This window comes from Mesocricetus auratus, unplaced genomic scaffold, assembly GCF_017639785.1.
Source record: "Mesocricetus auratus isolate SY011 unplaced genomic scaffold, BCM_Maur_2.0 Super-Scaffold_100021, whole genome shotgun sequence".
In the NCBI taxonomy this organism is placed as follows: Eukaryota; Metazoa; Chordata; class Mammalia; order Rodentia; family Cricetidae; genus Mesocricetus; species Mesocricetus auratus.
In genome coordinates, this window is record NW_024429202.1 from 3171865 (window position 1) to 3192927 (window position 21063).

At 40.0% G+C, this 21063-nt stretch overlaps 1 protein-coding gene across 8 annotated transcripts in view; it reads left to right on the forward strand.

The window, feature by feature from the left end:
* Tbc1d5 (TBC1 domain family member 5) overlaps positions 1–21063 on the forward strand; it is a 424656-nt gene that overhangs the window by 309005 nt on the left and 94588 nt on the right. For all 8 annotated transcript variants that reach the window (XM_040729178.1, XM_040729183.1, XM_040729179.1 and 5 more), the window contains one exon: positions 8724–8830. In XM_040729178.1, the coding sequence (XP_040585112.1) occupies positions 8724–8830 (107 nt within the window). The remainder of the gene's footprint in view (positions 1–8723; positions 8831–21063) is intronic.

A 21063-nucleotide genomic window follows, 5' to 3' on the forward strand; every position in this document is an offset into this window, starting at 1 on the left:
CTTCTTTCTGTCGTTTTTCTTAGTCAGGAAGTAGTCTCTCAACTGAATATGGTGTGATGAATGTCTTTCTTATTACTTCTACCTCCTTTCTGCTTTTGTTTTTGTTATTGGTGTTGGCTTGTTTTATGGTTTAAATTCCATTTTTCTTTTTAATAAATACCAAACACACTAAAGTGAAGTGTGATATTTCAGCATATGTATATTATATGTGTTCATTAAAGTAGGTAACTGTCATTCTAGTCTCATGATTTCCTTTTGTTTGAACCTTTGAACTCCATTCCTTGTCTTCTTTTGTTGTTGTTGTGGTGGTGGTGGTGGTGGTTTTTTGTTTTGCTTTGCTTTGTTTTGTTTTTTTTTCCATCAGAAGAACATGCTGGAATGAGTTAGACTACTCTAAGGTCCCTGTTTTCCTTAGCCACTCCCTGGCTTGCCGTGTGTGTAGTTGTGTCTTCTCTGTGTCTAACAAGCCGTTCCTTCTCGTTGTGTGCTAGCTTTTGCTTTCTTCTGAGCCACTAGCTGTCTGTATGCCAGTGCTTCCATCTGTCCTACCCTTGGTTTCTGCGTCTTTGTTTTCCATTTAACAGCATGTTCCACATCATACTGTAGCTGCAGAGTTTCAACTACAGATTGGATTTGTCTTTTCTAGAAAACCTTTAGCAACCTCAATGATTAAAAATAAAGGCTCTGAAACTACATGGCAGTGCACATCAAAACTTGTGAAAGCACAAATCCCAGTTCTTATTCTTGAAGGAGTATTTATGTACTCCCTGCGTCCAGCTCCCTCCCCTCTGACATAAAATATTATAGCCACATCAGATGTAGACTAATGTACCCTCTCAGTTACTACTACCATTTATATTGCTTTGTACTTTAGCTTTACAATTTTGTAGAATTTCTCTAATATATCATAATAACAAATTGTCTGTTTTAATGTGTGTGTGTGTGTGTGTGTGTGTGTGTGTGTGTGTGTGTGTGTGTGTGTATTATGCATGTGTGGGTATACTTGCCCATATGGAGGCAAGATGTTGAGATTGTATGTTTTATTCAATTATTTTTCCACTATTTTTTGAGACAAAAGTCTCTCACTCAATCGGAAGCTTGCCATTTCAGCCAGCTGGCTTCATAGAATCCTGTCTCCTCCTCCCAGGACTGGGGTTGCAGTGGCATACCGCCACCCAGCTTGTGTGGGTGTTGAGGCTCTGAACTCCAGTCCAAATGCTTATGCATTAAGCACTTTATGCACTGAGCAACCTCATCGGCATTGTGTTTTCTTTTCTTTTTTTTTTTGTTTGTTTGTTTGTTTTTTGAGACAGGGTTTCTCTGTATTGTTTTGTAGGCTGTCCTGGAACTCTCTCTGTAGACCAGGCTAGCCTCGAACTCACTGAGTACTGGAATTAAAGGCGGCGCCACCAATGCCTGGCAGCATTGTGTTTTCTTAAGAAAAGTTTTGGTTCGTAACAAAAGACAGAATTCATTGATACATACAGTAATCATTGTTCTTCTGCCTCTACACATACCTAAAGCTTCCTTTGCTGCCAGCATCCCACATCTGCGATGAATTCCTTAGAGTCTATGAACTGATACTGATAGTCATCATCACCCTAAATCCATAGTTGACTTTAGGATTCACTTCGTTACTGATAACCAATCAACTTCACACCCCTCATGAACACCTGACATGGGATACTATGAGAAACTGAAGTTTATTTTGGCTCATAGTTCTAGAGGTTCAAGTTCAAGATCAGTCAGTACCAATGATTTATCAGGCTGGAACCTAATGACAGAAGCAAGTAAAGAGACAAAAGTGTGCTATCAGGAGCAAAGAAGGAGAGAGACAGAAAGTGGGCCAGACAGGCAAAGTCCCACAGTCTGTCTTAGTCACTGGTGTATTGCTATGAGGAGACAGCATGGGCAAGGCAGCTCTTACCTAGGGAAACATTTCATTGTGGCTTGCTCACCATTAGTCCTTGCTCATCATGGCAGGAAGCTGACCAGCATGGCACTGGAGCAGTACTGGGAGCTTCCCATCCCCACCCTCAGGCAACAGACAGACATCATAAGGCCGAGTCTGGGCTTCACACCTTCAACAAGGCCACGCCTCCTCATCTCTCCCAAACAGTTCCACTAACTGGGCACCAAGCATTCAAATGTATGAGCTGATAAAGGTCATTCTCATTCAAACACTATAATCTCTTTCAAGACCATGAACTCCTTGATCTCATGACCTCCCACCAGACTATGTTACAGCATCTGCCAATACTGCCATTACGGAAACCAAGCCTTTTTATAGGGACCATTGTGGGAGGCATTTATAGTCTACCCATTGTATAGGTTTCCACCATTAGGAAATCATAAGGATTTTTACTACCATAAACTTGCTGTATGGTCTGCCTATTCTTCACTGTCCCCTGAAAGCTCTTAGAAACTATTGATCTTAGTATTGTCTGAATTGTTTTTCTGGAATATCATATACTTAAGGTAATACAACGTGGAAATTTCCAGAATGGCTTAATTTAGCATTATATGCATTCAAGTTCCTCCACTTTATACTTCCCTAACATGTACAAGGTACCAGGTTCAATCCCCAATGCTAAAAACTCCTGTTGTTGGTTGATGTAAGTACCACAGTTCAGTTAGCCTTTCACCACCTTCCTGGAGGACATCTTGATGTCCACTATGTACAGTAAAACTTCACGTACTTTTCTCCTTTCAAGTCATGTCACCGCAACACCAGTGGTCCACTCAATATGATGCCTCTGTTTGCCTTCAAGTATTGTTGGTAGGAGCCCTTGCTCCATTTAAGGAGCTGTCCCAACCCTTACACCATTGCCAGCCAGGTTCTTTGTTGCAGTCCCTCTCTTCACTTCTAGTGGAGTATGAAGAGAGACTTGAGACTGTCCTTAGGATTGAACTCAGTATTTGAAACAAAACAGGAGTTAATGCTTGTTGAATGAATGAATGCATACACAAAATCTAACTACAAGAATAGGCTTCTTTATAAATATTTTGTGTATGTGTGTGTATCTGTGTATCTGTGTTTTTCTACTTATACATTTGTGCCCGTGCCATACATCGGGAGGTCAACAGTACAATTTAGTTCTCTCTTTCCACCGTTGTGGTCCCAGGGTTCACTACCAAGTCATCAGGCATGGTGGCTAGGCCCTTTCCTGTTAGCTCTTCTTAGATGTAACTCATATACTATCTGTTTCCACTGACAGTCCTTATTCCTGACTACGGTAGTGTTAAGACCCAATAGTCACATTGAAATAGAACATTGTTTCAAGTGGTCAGCCCTAAACACTAGATATATGAGCAAGATTAGATGGACTTGGCAGGTTGTATTTTGTGAGTGTGAGTGAGTGAGTGTGTGTGAGTGAGTGTGTGTGTGTGTGTGTGTGTGTGTGTGTGTGCACATGCGCACCAATAGTAATGTAAGAAAAGGTCATGAATTTGAAAACAAGGGAGTTGGGGGAACACAGGAGGAAGGAACATTGGCCGGAATGATATAAATATAGTACTTGTGTATGAAATTATCAGAAACTTACAGATAATGCAAACAGTGCTTTATTCTTACTTTTCTGTGGCCTTGGTAAAACACCATGCTAAGGCACTAGAAGAAAGAGTGTATTTTGGGCTCATGGTTGCAGAGGGGTATGAGTCCATTACTGACACAACAAGGAAGTGTGTCATCAGGCAGACCTGGCAGCAGAACGAGCGGAGGGATCACAAGAAGAAAACAGAAAGCATGAGTGTAGTTGAAATTCTTTAAGCTCTCAAACTTTGCTCCCAGTGGCATATCTCCTCCAGCAAAGCCACATCCCAAACCTCCCCAAGCAGAACCAGCAACTGAGAACCAAATATTCAGATGTCACTTGTCATTTAAACCAGCCATGTGGGGTAGGGGTCAGCGAGGCAGATCCATGGATGAGGTTTGTCTCTTCTCCTATCAATCTCAGTTTGCACCTAGAATGTTAAGGCCTCGTTTAGATGGATGGCATGCAGACTTGGAAATGCTAGACCTTGAGTGCTAGTGAGTAGTGCATGGGGTTAGTCTCATTGAAGTATAGTTAAACTGTGAGAAAGCCTTCAGTTTCCTTGCTTGTGAACTCGTTGTTTGTATTTTCTCTTTTAACTGAGATTGTTTGCTCTGCCCTAAACACTTTTATAAATAGAAGAACCGTGCTGCTCTGATTCTGAGTACATCTCTTAGCAGCTGTTAACCACAGTGGTAAAAGACTTTGTCTGTCCTGTAGCATCTCTTTCTATTCTCGTAATGGCTAATGAGCTGAGAAGGTAGAGAAATAGTGGTTCAGAGTACCCACTGCCCTTGCAGATGATGGGAATTCAGTTGCCTCCTGTACATAAATGGTTCACATCTGCAGCTAGCACCACCTCTAAGAAATCGACTGCCCTCTTCTGGACTCTGTGGGTAACTGCACTCATGTGTATTCTATAGACACACATAATTTAAAGATAAAATCTTTTAAAGATAAGGTGGAGAAAAACGTGAACTGTGTGCAGTTAACCAACCTCAGACTTACACCAGGCACCAGAGGCATTCCCGGATCCTGCTGGCTTTGCATGGGCAGTGCACAGCGCCCTAACCCTGACCTTACAGAATTGGATAGGCCTTACAACTGGCAGTACTGTGCATTTTAAATCAGATCTTCTGGAGTATGAATCTCATGCTTTTATCTGTTCTCTAGTTGGAGTAAATTCTGTTGAATTATATTAAACTTGAAAAGCAGTAACAGCAAACCAAGAGGGAACCCTTATTTTCTGATCTGTTTGAAATGATGTGTATTTTTTTTCTGTGCATGTGGTAAGCCCTCACAATTTTTTTTCAGAGTGTGTAGCAGTCACTGGATGTCTTTTGTGTGCCAGGCGCCTTACAAGGCCCTTACATATTGGCATTATTGTGTAATGAATTATGAATGAGCCTTCAGGTTTCCTGGTCAGATCCTGTGCGTGTGTATTCCTGAGTGCAGGGGCCCTCAGAGGCCAGTAGATCCCAAGAGCTAGTTATCAGTGTTTGTAAGCCACCTAGTGTGGGCACTGGGAATAGAAGTCGGGTCTAATGCAATAGCAGTGAGGGCTCTTAACTACTGAGACATTTCTCCAGTCCCCATTGTTTTTAATTTTATATGAAGTCTTTGATTATTTGTTATGTATGCCAAATCCATATATAAATATAAGAACTTATGCCAGTTTCCAAATACTTGCTGCACCTGGCTTTATATGTTGAGGACATTTTTTTTTTTGTGTCTATTTGTGGCTTCTCTGAGGTTGTAACAGTTTTTAGAAGCCATCTGCAATGTGTCTTCTTTTTCTTCTGTATATAGACACCCTTGTCAAAATGCTGTCTGCTGAAAGTGGAGGAAAAGCATTAGACACTGGTGAAGGCCAAGGCTTTCTTTTCTGCAGGCTCTCGGGAGCCCTTGGCCTGAGCACGCAGCTGTCTGCCTTGTACCCCCCACGTCTTCATCTATATAAGGGAGCACACAGACAGGCTGCTTCTCTGTAGAGGGAGGGGGCCTTATAGGACAGATACCCAATACAGTGCAAGTTTCTGGTCATGCTGTCAGTACCTGGAAGGTGATAGCTATTGTTTTGGATTTTAAGGACATTAAAGGAAGTCTATGTTTCAGTTCTTTAGTAATTTTCCATCTGCCTTGTTACTCTGAGAAATTGTATCTCCATATAAAATTAAATAGTTTGGAGAAAAGTATTCATAAATGTTACAGTTATAGGTAGCCAGCAGTGAGCTATACATAAAGTATTTATTTATGTTGTTTTCAAATTCTCAGTGTAATCACATCTCTGCTCATATTTACTGATTTTACTACATACATTTTGTTATTATTTCTCCTGGGAAAAACTATACAGACCAATTTCTTCAGACAACTTTAGAATAGTTGTGGGCACTTAAAGGCAGAGACAGATAAATCATCTCTACTCCATGTGAATAAAGCTGGTACTGCTTACTAGAAACATTGAGAAAGAGGAGGGATGTGTCCCCAGCATCTGTGCCACTCACATAGAAACCTGTAGATAGACTATTCCTCGTCAGCTGCTGCTGAGGCACAAAGAAAGACTCCCCAAAGAGCTGCAAGGGCTGACAGCCTGGGGTACAGTTGCTACACTGGTACCAGGCACAAGGGGTAACAGCCTGGGGTACACTTGCTACACAGATGCCAGGCACAAGGGCTGACAGGAAACTGTTAAAGATCACAACCAAGTTAGAGGGGCGTCTTTGGTATTGCTGGCAGTTACTCAAAGAAGTCTTGATACTATCAGAAGAGGTTTAGGTTGAAGAGTTCTGGCTAGGAAAGCCCTTGGTGGCTTTTTATGACCAGTGTGCATACAAAAAGAGCCTTTTTGTGGCCAGATATAGTGGTGCATGCCTTTAATCCCAAACTCTAGAGGCCTAAACTGGTGGGATTCTGTGAGTTTAAGGCCACCCTGGTAGTGATACGGCAAAACAACAACAACAACACAGTCTGGAAAATAAAAAAGAAGTACAGTGAGCACTTTTGAACATGTGTTTAAAAGCGAACCCTGAAGTGACCCTCAGAAGAGCCAATTCAGGGAAGGTCAAAAATAGCCAATGTTTTTGCCATGTCACTACTACCTGCTTTGGTAGGATAATCATTGAGTAAGGAACATTATTGCGTTTATCTTTGTATAAACAAAAATATACTACAAAGAGCAAAACTTCTGGGGGTGTAGTTGAGTGGTAGAGCGCTTGCCTGGCATGTATGTATGCATCTACTCCACACGCTTTATTATAAAAAGGAAGGCAGCAACATGGGAGCTAGGGAAGGAGCAAAACTAAACTCTTAGTGTTACCACATGCCTGCTACCTGGGTTTTTAGCAAGCTTCTGTAGTTTTTCTGCCTACCCTAAACTGGGCAAGTTATCCTAGTGGGACTTAATGTAATTGCAGATTAAAAGTGCTCTAAAAGTACAGGCTTTTCGGTAGTAACTTGAAAAATGGTAGTAGTTGAAAGCACGGGATTCAGGCTTACCTACTGTTGCATCCTTAGTTTTCATATTTCCATAGTCTACGTATCTGACATGCAGTAAATGGCCAGGAAATGTTCATTCAGTGAGATGTGTGTGAATAGATGCAAGAGGAAATCGTTGCCTTCTTTGTTTGTTCTCTAAGCACAGCCTTCCCACACTGTTGTCTTGCCTTCTGCACTTTGCAGTCTCACACTTCAAAGTCATGGTAACAGTATGTGCTGGTCCTTCCAAATGATGCTCGGTTATATCCAGCTGTTCTGGAGACTCAGTAAGGTTGACCTTTCAGGGTACTTAACCTACTGTATTACAGTAATGATGTTAAAGGACTTAGTGTTGACATTTGTATCCATCGTTTCATTTGATTTCAAAGCAATATTTTTAAAACGGCTTTATATAACTACGTAGAGAACAGACTCTTGGTGGAATCAGTGTTGACTCTGCACCTTGGATTGTCTCCAGAACAAGGACTTCTTGCTGGTTGGCTTCTGTCCTGGCTTCGCTTGGGATCATTGCAGAGCAGGCACTTAAAGAGTTGTTGCATGGGATGATGAAAGCAGCTTTCTAAAATCATAGAATTGTTCAGAAGACTAAACATTATATTAGAGAGGTTGCCAAACAGATTTTGAGTCTCACTTTAGGCAACATTAAAAAGGACTCAAATAGGACCCTCGGATTCAAATTTGAGCAATGCAGCCAAAATATGTTTCACAGAACTCTCTACTTCTCTTACAAGATGTGTAAAAATTATTTCCTGGCCAGCTACTAAAATTGAGTATAATATAAATTGAGAAAATATCTTTTGGAATTACCAGATCAATTTAATACCTGCTTTTTTTTTTAACTTTTTCACTTTAAATGAAAACTGTACATTAAAACATTGTACCCATTCAATCCTAGATTTTTTAATTTCTAGAGAAAAATGATAACAGGGAGCTGAATGTGAATATGGAGAAATGAACAAGACTTAGTTAACAACTATAGCAAGTTGCAATTGTAAAGTCCCCTATAGTCAGTGTTGCAGAAGCAGTCATTGTGGCTTACAAAACAAGTGTCATTAATGGGCCCAACTGTGACTACAATGACAGATAGATTACCAAGAAACAGAATAGTTTACATAGACCTGTCTTAAAAGATGTGTTAGTAATTGTGCCCATAATTGGGTTGATTTGAAAACAATCTGCAGAATGAAAGCTGATAATGGAACATTTTCACTTTTCTCCTCCAAGAAATCCTATATAAATACTCTCTAAATTTCTTTTTATTCTTAGAAAAATGAATAATTGTAGAAATTTATGTTTTTTAGTTTTGAGTTATATATAATAATGAGCATGGTGGTAAGTAATATTTTATTAGAATTTTTCACTGTTCCATTTACAGGGTTTTTGATATAAATTTCTCAGCAGCAAAGCTAAAGGTAGCCATACAAAAGGCAACAGATAGTCAAGCATCTAAGACTAATTTATGTTGCAAGGGCCCAGGACTGTGTTGTACCTCTTCCTGTATCACTCCCTGCAGCTAGTGCTGGCATGTTAGGTTGTAGCTGAAGTGCACGCATCCAGAGGGCATTTGAGGAAGACCTCTTCTCAGGACAACTTTTGTCAACCCATCTGGATTATTGCATCACTTGCTTTGGCTCTCAGTTATTTTCTTACGTTCACCACATAAGTAGTACTGAATCCCTTTTCCCTTTCATTTAGTGATTTCCAGTAACTACCAGACCTGTCTCGGCCTTCTGATGCACTATCCGCTCATCGGGGACATACACTCACTGATCCTTAAGGCTCTGTTCCTTAGAGACCCAAAGGTAAGCATTCTTGGGGAAAATGTGTATAATTTTAAGTTGTGTGAAGACTGTTAGAAGTTGTAAGCCAGAGTTCACACATCTCATTGGCCAGCATGTTAGCAAGTGAATTCATTGGACATGGTCCTGAGACACTACACCCAGTCAGTGCCCATGTTCCTCAGCAGATCATCTTCACCTGTCTTCACCAACTGCCTTCTTATTAGCTTAAGGAAATACTTACACAACCGCTTCTTACAGCCAGGCTTCCCTACCTTTGACCCCCTCATCGGGGATGACTCACTCAAGTAGAGCTCCTGGGCCACATGAAGATCAGAAGAGAAGAGCAGAACTAAGGACTCTTCCTAGAAGAACTGATCACTAAGCGAGTGCTGAAGTGCGTGTGTTTGTGTGCGTGTGCATGCGTGTCTGTGTGTGTGTGTGTATGTATGTGTGTGTGCGTGCGCTTCTGTGTGTGCATGTGCTTCTGTGTGTGTGTGTGTGTGTGTGTGTGCATGCACACACGCACATGCGCATACGCTGGTGTGATCCTACTTTATAGCTAAAAGTAACCTAATAAAAATTCAGACAGACTTTAAAACTGATTTCTCTATTTGACTGTAAAGCAATTCATCAAAATTTTCTTCATAGTTCACAGAAAAAAAAAGTGTGGTCTTTTACAACTAATGTTACATGTCTTGAAAATAAGAACATTTAATGATCTAAAAAATTTTGTGAATCCTTGCTGTTTTTGAGCCAAACAAAAATATTGGATGGAGAGTAAGAGAGAAAGCTTCAAATGCAAGTATCAGAATGCCAAACACTGGGTGGTAATCCCAGCCTTTGGCTCTTTGGAAACTCTCCCAACAGTCTTGTTGGCAGTTGTCAAACTGTCTCTGAGTCAGTCAGTCTGTCTGTGAGTTCTGTTGCCAAAGCTCTGTCTGTTCGTCTTGAGTGTCCAAGTTTAATAGCAATCTGAGTCTAAAGGACTTTTTTACCTCTCTGTGGTTGCTGACATTAGCTTATCTTTGAGTATATTTCCTATTATATGACTTAGAATTTTCCTTATGCTTTTTATACAAATACTAACCTTTATAGAATTTCTATTATACAAAAGCAATTTTATTAAGCAACAAAATACAATCTGATTTCTTTGCATAAGAAAGTATCCATTTTTAGATGTAGCTTATGAATACCACTATTTGTATTTTGTATTTCTGCTTCTATCTATACATGTATATGTAAGTCATATGTACTCTGTAAGTAAAACCACACAGGACTATCACTAGTAGAGGTTGCAGAGATGAAGTTGCTAACCCATGAAGAGTTTTGGTCTGTAGGGTTAAAGCGCATTCTGTCAGCTCAGCATTAGGAATTCTTAGGGCTAGAAAGTGAGAGATTAGCTAAATTTCAACTTCCTAATTGTTTTTTAAATAATATTTTTGTTAATTCTTTGGTAATTTCGTAAATACATTTTACACATATTTGCCTTCTTCCCCAGACTCCTCCCAGGTCTATCTTCATCTCCCTACTCGCCAAGCATTATGTCCTATTTTGGTTGTAAATCCATCTGTCCATCTGTGCTGCCCAGGAACTCTTGCATATAATGATGTTTCCTGGAGTATGGTCAGCCTACCAGGCTTCACACCCATGAGAACCGACTTCCTTTCCCAGCAGTTACCAGTTGCCAATAGCACCTCAGCGCAGATGGGGCTTCTTGCTCACCCACTCCATGTGAGGGCTCTGTCTAGCTGGGGCTTGTGCAGGGCCTGTGCGTGCTGTTGAACTGCTGTGAGTTCATATGTGCACCTGGGCTGCCGTGTCTGGAAAACACTGCTTTGCTGTCGGCATCCTCCACTGCTGGCCCCTTTCTGCCCCCAGCCCCTATTCTCCTATGATCCCTGAGCCCTAGAGAAGGGAGTGAGATATAAATACCCCATTTAGGGTTAGGCCCTCCTCAGTCTCTTACTTGTTGACTTATTGTGGGTGTGCATGTATCTTAGGGTTTCTATTGCTATGATAAAATACAGTTACAAAGCAAACAATTTGAGGAGGAAAGGGTTTATTTGGCTTACATTTTCATGTTGCTGTTCATTATTGAAGGAAGTCAGGATCCTGGAGGCAGGAACTGATGCAGAAGCCAGGGAGGGGTGCTGCTTACTGGTTTGCTCAGCCTGCGCTGTTACAGATAAAACCCAGGACCCAAGGATGCCCAAGCATGGCATCACTCACCATGGGCTGGGCCCTCCCACATTCATCACTAATTAAGAAAATACTTTCCATCTGGATCTCATGGAGGCATCTCCTCATCCGAGGCTCCTTCCTCTCTGATGACTCTAGCTTGTGTCAAGTTGACATAAAACCAGCCAGTTCACCACGTTAATCACCATCTACAGCAGGAAGAAACTTCTCAGATGAGTTGAGAATGAGTATGTCAATGTCATTAGTAATCCATTTAATACCATATGTATTTAACAGAATAATAGAAGTATGATCTCTCTTGGGTTCTAAGTCCTATCTAGTATAAGATATCTCAATTTTTTTTCTCAAGTCAGGGTTTTTGTGTATCCCTAGCTGTCCTAGAACTCATTCTGTAGTCTCCAGGTGTTACTCTAACCAGCCTGCCTTTGTATATGACTTGATCTTTCTCTCTTATACCTTGTAAATCCTTTCTTTGTCCTATGAAGTTAATATTTTGATTGTTATATTTCAGGTTCTTTTTTCTTGCTTTTTTGTATAGCTTCTTATACATTGGTAGACATTGTTTTGAGAAATTTTCTTCTATGATTTTCTTGAAAATATTTTCTATGCCTTTGACTTGTGTCTCTTCTTTTTCTATAGCTATGATTCATATGAGTTTGTTCTTTTTATAGTGTCCCAAGGTTCCTCCACATTCTGTTCCCAGTGGTTTTTCCAGATACACCATTTTCTTAAACTGATTTATGCATTTTCTTAACCCTGTCTTCAAACCATCACACTCTTTGTCCTTTATTTCACTGGATCCATTCTATTGGTGAAGATTTCTGCTTATTTCACTGAGTTAATATTTTCATTCCCAGTTTTCATTTCAGATTAGCTTTTCTTCAGGAATTCTGTTTCTTTATTAAATTCTATTTTCATGACCTCTTAACTTTATTTCATTCACTGTTCATGTTTTGTAGTCTTCACTCTAGTATTTATGCATATCTTCTTTTGAGTTCCTTAAACAAAATTATAATTGTCATTTTAAAATCAATATGTTTTGTGTCAACTAAGTTGCTTTATTCAAGAAACATTATAATGAAGGTGCTAATTTCTGGAGGAGGCATTGTCTTGGTTATTCATGTTGTTTTTCTTTGGAGGATGAGACATCTGGAGTTGAGTCATTGGTAATGATTTTTGGTATAGATATTTGGTTTTACCTTTGTTGGGTTGTTTGATTTTGTTTGCTGGTATCGTAGCTTGTCAGGGTGTGGAGCAGATGAATGGTACTTGGGGTTCAGTCTTGGGGTAACTCTTGTTTTGATGTGCAGATGGGAGGTCAGAAGTGGTCCCAGTTCAACTAGGGATTGGTGCAACTCCTGAGCCTAGAACCATCTTTAGCATTAGAAGATTCTCACAGCTGACCCTCAGAAGTCTGAGGAGGGCTCACTGGTTTCTGCAGGTTGTTCTTGGATGGCAGGGGCTGGGGTCACCATGACAATGTATCATCTCCCTAGAGGCAGGGCGTAGGATATTTCACCATCTTGAAGAGGAGGTGGCTGGGAGTTCTTTCTGGGGCGACATGACTGGTGTGAAATTGAGCCTGAGTTCCCTATTTTATATGATTGGCTTAATGAAGAAAGAAATGAATATTGTATCATAACTTAGCAATTTTAGTTATTTTCCCTAGGTTAAAATAGTGATCTTTTTAGCAATCGCTCACCCAATTGCAGAATTCTTTATCCTAAATCCATCAGTGCTTATTAATGGAATCTAACTTCTCTTTCATGTTATATGATTTTTGTAGTATATGATTTCAGCAGTATATAATGAAACAAATTATACAGCATTGAAAACTAAAATTCAGATTTTAGGAGAAAAGTAATAAAATTAATATCTTTCAAAGGGGAACTACTCATCTCTACATTCAGAGTCTTATCAATAACGCCATATTCAAAGGTGGGACCATAACTGGTGTTTCTGAGCCTTAAGATGCTGGGCCTGAAAAGGACACTCTGTTTGCAGACTCCCATGAACAAGCTGGTTTCCGGAATGTTTATATCTCTAGGGAAAATAAAGAAAGCTGTTTACTCATAAGGGCTTTTATGATGGCTGTCAAAGCAAGGTGTGGTTGCAATTGATTATTCATAAACATCACCCTAAATTTCAGTGGAGGTCATTTCCACCCTGACAATGTAGCATTCTGACTGGAATCTGCATTAGAAATTAGTAAATAGATGGAGCTTAGTAATTTGGAACCATAATGTTTATTGAGTTTTGATATTTTTTGTAACATTTAGAAGCTGAATAAAATTCTCTCTGATGACCCACTCAACTAGATGATCATTTGCCTATAAAGAACTGATTTCTAATGGATTAGCATAACCCATCCCTGGGCTACTAAGACAAAAGTGAAAGAACCTGATAATCTGTACTTTATAGAAACCACAAGAGCACAGTTTTCAGGCCATGACTATCAATTAGAGTAACAAAAGAGGCCATTTTTGCTAAGGGGAAAATGAGAAGAAAAGTATAGCTAATGCCTCTACCCTCGTCTCCAAAACTCCAGACATGAGAATGCTCTAAAAAAATTAATAGTAATAATGAAACACTTACAAGTGGTTGTCATTCCTGGGTCAAGTAGAGGAGAGTAAGATGCAAACGCAGTGAGGTCAGCTGGCAGTAGAGGGGAGACTGAAGCGTGAAGTGTGCTTCTCTGTTCTAACGCACGTCACAGCAGCGCATCTGTTGACAGATGCTAGGAAATCCGCAAAGACATCCTCAGTGATGCATTGCCTACCTTCAGGAAAACACTTTGTCCTGTGGTCATCCTTAAATTTCCTCGTGGAGATTGCTCTTCTGGGGGTATACTCTATGAATACAGCCTGAGACACCAGTCTCTAGTTGTTTTGTGTGGGTGGGGTAGACTTTACTTTGGGAAGATTTTTCATTTGATCAGTTTGAAATAATGGATCTGTAAGCTGAAATAGCTGGATTATAATTCATAAGTTTTCTAACACTTGCATGAGCTTAATGCAATCCTCATGGCAGCCTTTTGAAGTGCGAGGAGCAGCTTGTCTTCTCTCTTCCTAGTAGGCTGGGAAAGACTCGAGGCCACAAGCCTGTGTTCTGTTCATAAGCCAGCTAGAGTGCCTTCTGGACCTCAGAGTCCTGTCTACTTTTTCCAAAAGGAAGCCATTTCCACTTTGGGTTAGGACATTCCTCCCGTTGGAATCAGTACAACACTGTCTATTTCACCTAATCACAATCCGCCTTCATCAGTTGTTTGTCAGGAATGATTCCTGATCCTTTTTTATTAATTAACTTTGTGTCCTATGTATGATTGGTAATGAAAGTATCTCCTTCAAATGCCATGTCACCTCTAGGACCCCGATATTGACTCTAATCTAGATAAAGCTCACTTACCTGCGTAGTTATGCAACCTGTATCTTCATACACACAAGTATGGCCAGTGGTACATTTTTATAGTGAATTAATCTTGCCACTTGACCTTAATCTAGTTTCTCATTTGCTGCATCAGAATCCCATGAAAACTAGTTTCTCCCTTCAAATGTTGAGAATCAAGATGACTCAGTAAAGAATCTGGTTAATGTCATAGAAATAGACTCTAAACTTAGCTGTTGGGACCCTGGCCCTGCTTCACATTTCTGTTAGCACACTGGAACTTGTGAGCACCCACTAAATGAAGTTGGAAGGATAGAAGGAGGGCAGTCTGAAAAATATGAAGTGATTAAAAACATTGTTCTAGCTAGTAGTTCAAATTTTTTTTAAAAAATTAAACTCAATTAGAAACGAAAGTCATAGAAAATGTGAACATATTGTGTTCTTTAAATAACCAGATGTTCTCTTCTTCCTGAAGGCAGTAAGGGCTAGGGATAAAGGTTTAAAACTATTGTTTTAAGTTAACTGTGAATTTTGAAAATCTGTTTTTACCCTTTAGCAAATAAAATTCTAATACAGAAACATAAGCAAAGTAATTTTAATGTTTAGTGCTCTTGCTCGTGTTGTGTACTGAAGTATTAACCTTACAACAAAGACTTATTACCAATGAAATACAGCACATGGATACCACTTTAGATTATGCAGTAAGAATTCTACAAGTTCCATTTTTGAAGAGAGACTATTCAGAGAAAATTTCCTAGTAAGTTTTCAGTTCTCCCAGCAATGTCTAGTGCTGTCAATAGGCAAAACTACTAGATGTAAGGCAGTTTTACAATTATCCTTTATATAGAAACTCACTAGAAAAATATAATGTATAATGTTCCTGTTTTGGCCAATTCTGAACTGTCTTTTGTTTTAACTTGTGTTAATTTTTCCTTTTTTTAAATTACGAAGTGTCTGAATTTCCAGTTTCAGACTTGGATCTGGTACTTAAAATTTTTACTCGTTTTATTTAAAAAACAAAACAGTTATAACATTGTTGCCATTGCATAATAACATTGTAAAATGCCTGTGAGGGTTGAAATGTATTTACTGCATTCAGATGTAATGGTCAGGGGACATCACTGAATTAAGACCTGTCCCTTTGAGAATGCCATTGTTGTCCTTTTTTTAATCAGTAAAGGGCCTTAGGACAACCCAGGCTGAGTCTAGAAGGACAGACAGTTCGTGGTGTTTTTCCTTTCCATGACTCTCATGTTTCTATCAAGTTCTCCTGAGACCCTATACTGTTTCTAATCAGGTTTTTGTTGGGATTTCATGCTACAGATATCTCTTCAAATTTTTCTTCTCCAGACGGAGTATTTCTTTGAATAATGACATTCTTAGAGAGTCTTCTTTTATGTTTGTGACACAGGAAAGCTGCTTGTTCTTTGTTTATGAGCTGTGGGACTAATATTTCATTTTTGTCACTGAATTTCTTTTTACTACTAGATTTTATATATGTATATGGCAGTTGATATTTAGATATTAGTGAGTAAGCATATATATTTTCATAAATACAACTTTTCAACACAGACTAGTATACAGTAAATAATAAACAAGTAGTGGCTGGGCTATAAAATGATTATCTTCAATAAAGGCTGTAAGTTTTTATTAAACTAGTATTTGGAGTTTATTTTTTCAAACCTCTAAATCAGGTGTTTATCAAAACTAGTTAGAGTTTCTCTAGCAGCTTTAAATTACTTTGAATTCATTTTGTAACATTTTCATTGTTTGTTTGTTTTTTGAGGCGGGTTTCTCTCTGGGTGACTTTGGAACCTGTCCTGGCTCTCGCTCTACGGACAGGCTGGCCTGGAACTCACAGAGATCCACCTGCCTCTGTCTCTGAAGTGCTGAGATAATGGAACCCTACCGCAGCCCAACCATTTTGTAACATTTTTAATTCATTAAGTGCCTTAACCAGTATTTTTGTGTATTTTCTGTATACTAAACAATATTTAAGTTACAGTGATATAATTAATAGTCAACAATAAAAATGTATGACTCTTTTAATAATAAATAAGAAATTACTTGCTGTGTTATAAAAGGGACACAGAAGATCATGGTCATTATTAAAGTCATTGAATGGGGTCACAGTCAAAGCTGAGTGTGACCTAAATTAGGTTGGTTGCTCTAAAGGCCTTATCTAAGGAGAGACCCTTCAGACAGAAGAGGGGGAGCCGGCCAGGCTAGCAGCAGACCTGGAAGCCACCTGGCAGGGTAATGGCAAGTGCACAGGCTCTGTGGCTGCAAGGCCATCGTGCCCAGAGCAAGAGCCAGCTCTGTCCTTCCTGCATGGCCCTCCTCGGTCGTCCAGAGTCAGCACCAAAGACATTGCTGGGTGCGTGGTGCTTCTTTGTGAGGACCAGATGCAGTCTTCTCTGCACAGCAGTTTGAAGAAATGGCCTGGGGAGTTGCTGGTTGTCAGTCCACTCACAGACTCGGCCTCTGGACGCCTGGCCGGGGTCAGGCTGTCGGGTTCCTGTTGTGTACACGAAGCTCTGCTCATGAGTCACAAACGCTGTGACTGTGTCTGTGGAGCTTCTCCCTGCTGCCTTCCATGCCCCTCGCTGGAGTTTTGCTTTTGCTTCTGTGCATGTGGACAATTCTTTCTCCCTACTAAAACCAACCAGCGATCAGCTGCTAGATCCTTAGCAGCAATCTCTCACTGCCTGCCTTGTGGGAGGCTCAGCCTGCTGTGTTTTTGAGACAGTTTGTTTCTTTTCTTGTGCCATAGAATGAAGATATGGAAACCATGCACACTGAATAAACCTTTCTGGATGTATCAGAAAGATGTAGCAAGATCAAATTTAATTCAAAAGATACTATTCCTTCTTCTCAACTTTATTTTGCTTATTTATTTATGTGTTCATTAATTTTGAGGCCAGTTCTTTTTATGTAGTCCTGGTTGTGCAGGAGCACACTGTGTAGACCACACTGGCCTTGAATTCACAGAAGTCCAACTATCTCTGTCTTTGTGATTGCTGGGACTAAAGGCTTGCCCTGCCACAATGGCCTGTTTTTCTTACCTTCCTGTACTCCATATGTTCATGACTAATAAAAGAAAATAGTTCATCTTACAAAGGTAAAAGGCATAGGAACAATGCTGAAAAGACAACTAGTTGAGACTTAGAGTCAAGAGCACTTCTCAGAACTAAAGTATTTCATGAGCTTTGAGGAAATCATTAGTGATGTTCCAGTTTGCAGAAACAGGAAGGATTGTGCAAGCAACTGGCCAGGCTGGACTGGGGAGTTATCCAGAATCATGTGGAGACCCCTCGGGGATCTAAAGAGTGTCTCCATCCACTCCCCCCACAGACACTCATGTGTTTGCAAACACTAATGATGAGTCCCTTGTTATATAATGTTCCATCTTGTGTGCTCTTATTCAGCATAACTAAATATTCTGTGTTGTGAGTGAAAATCCATGTGAAAGAGACTGCATTCCAGAGACTTTATGAGATTGTCACCTGTTAGTAGTTTTTCACCATAGTAATATGTATACCTTCAGTCAGTCCAGGAGAACTGGTTTTACCCTGAGCACATGAGGAAGAACCTTGAAACTCCCAGAAATGATTGCTTTGTTTGCTTTAAAGGACAGGGTACCCATTGAGAAACAGCTCATTAAAAAGGTAGTCATTTTCCTCAAAAAACTGAAAAAAATATTAAAGCACTTAATTCTGTTCAAACTAATAAAAAATAGCTTTAAAAAACCCTCCAAACCCATCTTGTGACTTTTGTTCAGTGTCTTCAAGTGAAGAGGGTGTAGCTGTGTAGGTGGAAGTGCTTATTCCAAGTAGAGTTACTAAGGCTTCTGTACATACTTTGAAACGTGACTCTACGATCTCTTCAGCCGTCATGGTGAGTGATTTTCATGAGTTCCCGAGCCATGCAGTGAATAGCTGTCCTGGGTTACCACCTACTTGCTGTGCCACCTTGAGGGAAATAATTAGCCTCTTGCTGCCTTGAATTCAAGTCCAGTCTTTGTTTTATTTTATTTATTTATTTATTTGGTTTTTCGAGACAGGGTTTCTCTGTATTGTTTTTGGAGACTGTCCTGGAACTCACTTTGTAGACCAGGCTGGCCTCGAACTCACAGAGATCCGCCTGCCTCTGCCTCCCGAGTGCTAGGATTAAAGGCGTGCGCCACCAACATCCAGCATGGGTGGCTAATGAGGCCTTAATGAGCCGTCTTCTCCAAAACCCGGTCCAGCTCCAACTGTTGTTATAATGTGTCTTACTCCCTTATTTTCCTTATAGTAGGAAGCAGATTCTACAGAAGAGAAAGGTCAACACTTGAGAGTTTCCTTGTCATTTTACTGATACCTAAGGATGTTAAAATACTAAAACACAATTCCTAACAAAATGGGAAAATCATGACTTTGTAGTAATTTTGCCCATACAAATATTTGCCTGTTAAGTGTATTAACTCATTGAACATTTGTTGTTATTTTAAAATGTGAGGCATATATTGCCTTTATCTGAAGAAAAGCTGCATACATTTAAATGTCAATTTAACCATAACCAATTTGCTTTGCTCCAGTGAATATTGTGCTGTGACTATTGGGTGTCCCCAAAGGGAAAGTTTGTTTCTTACCTTGGCACTTAGAGGATGACGGGAGCTGTCATAAGTGAAGCCTAGGAAGGCCTGTGGGTCACTGGCTTTCCTTGAAGGGCGTACAGTCTCCTCTAGCACTAATTGCACGTTTGCGCTTTCCCACGCGTTCCCACAATGGCATGACTTCTGGGCGCAAACCATTGACCCAACTGATCATGGACCAGAGTCTCCTAAGCTGAAGCCAATAAACCCTTTCTGATAGTATCTGTAGCAGTAGAAAGTTGCCTAACATATAAATTATCTGTTCTCAAAAGAAAGCACAAATGAAATATTTTTCATGGAGAATTTCAAAGCAGAACATATCTAATTCAGCCACTTTATAGTTACTATTTTGTAAAGTGTTAGTAGATTCCAGAATGATGGAATCACTAAGGTGAACCTCGTTTCCTGTCATAGCATTCATGCAGGTGAACCCTTCATGTCCTCCATGCCAAAGTCAGTTGAACTCTGTGAAGGGCATTTTGCTCAGGCCCTTTCTGGATGAAAATGGCCCCCACTTGCTAACAGTGACATATTTTCCCCAAACACAAACCATCCCCCATTAAGTTTATGAAGATTATTTATTTACTTGGTTACATTCCCTATTTTGAAAAAGAACTTTATAGTTTTATTTCTCCACAGTTTCTCTATGTCTACTCATTTAGCCAGAGTTTCCTAAACTCTTACTATATCAAAATACCATATGAGATCTCAAAACTCTGGGTGGCTGTGCCGGTAAAGAAAGATTAGTAGCATCTGGGGCAAGTCAAGGTCATTTGCATTTGGCTGATCCCCCTCCCCCTTCCAGTTTTCACTGAACTCCACTGACTTCCCTGCCCCCTTTTTCATGGTAGGTAGCTTACAGATTTGCCCTATGGCTTTTAAATTGTATATCTTCACTGCAGTGCAGAAATTACATGAAGACATTGCTTCTATCTGTTTTATTTTGTTATATATGAGAATGGACAGATGAGCCTCCTGGTGGTGGTGCACGCCTTTAATCCCAGCACTTGAGGCCACCCCAGTCTACAGAGCGAGTTTCAGACTGGCTCAATAGCTACTGAGAAACCCTGTCTCGGTAAAAACACACACAAAAAGAATGGGTGAATAGATGAACAGTTATAGTAACCGAAACCAAAAACTCAAGTTCTTTGCCAGACAGGAAGTTAGTATCTCCATTGCAATTCACAATTCAATTCAACAAGTATGCATTACTGCCCTTGTGCAAGGTAGAGATGTGGTCACTTGTGTCATTAACCAACTCCCCTATACACAATTGCAATTTAATGCAGTTGATTTTAACCATGATATATTTAAAAGTAGCACTTTAGAAGAGCATTCCAAATCTAGGTAAAATAGATCTACAGTGGAATCTAGAACTCTATACTGGGCTGTACCCTCTGTAAAAGCAGCAGAGCCATCGAATTAAAGAGTATGCTCTGTTGCTTTGCTTTCGCTTTTTCAAGACAGGTTTTTCTCTGTGTAACAGCTATGGCTGTCTTGGAACTCTCTATATAGACCAGGCTGGCCTTGTGCTCAAGAGACCCATTGCCTCTGCCTCCCAAGAGTGCATGGGTCTCTAAAACCCAGCTATTTTTGTTGTATTGTTTTGGACATAGGGTCTCACTTTCTAGTCCTTGCTGGCCTTGTGCGGAAGAGACCCATTGCCTCTGCCTCCCTGAATTCTGAGATTAAGGATTGGGTAGTTAATGAAGAAGATCATATTGGACAGCTTTTTTATTTTTTATTATTATTATTTTATTTTTGAGGTTGAGATGTATGTGTTTACTGTAAGGGTCATTCTTTTTCTTTTTTTTATTGTTGTCACTTTGTATTGGCTAAGCTCCTCAGCTTAGCCACAGATTTTTAATTTCTCCCATTGAACAGTATACTGCAGTCTGGGGGAAAGTGTCTCAGAGTCACACAGCTCTTCAGGCTGCTGCTGAATACTTGTTAACATCAGCTTCCATCATCCAAGCCTGCAGGGTTCATGTTCCTCGACCTGAACTCATTCCGTGGCTATTCCTAACCACGGAAG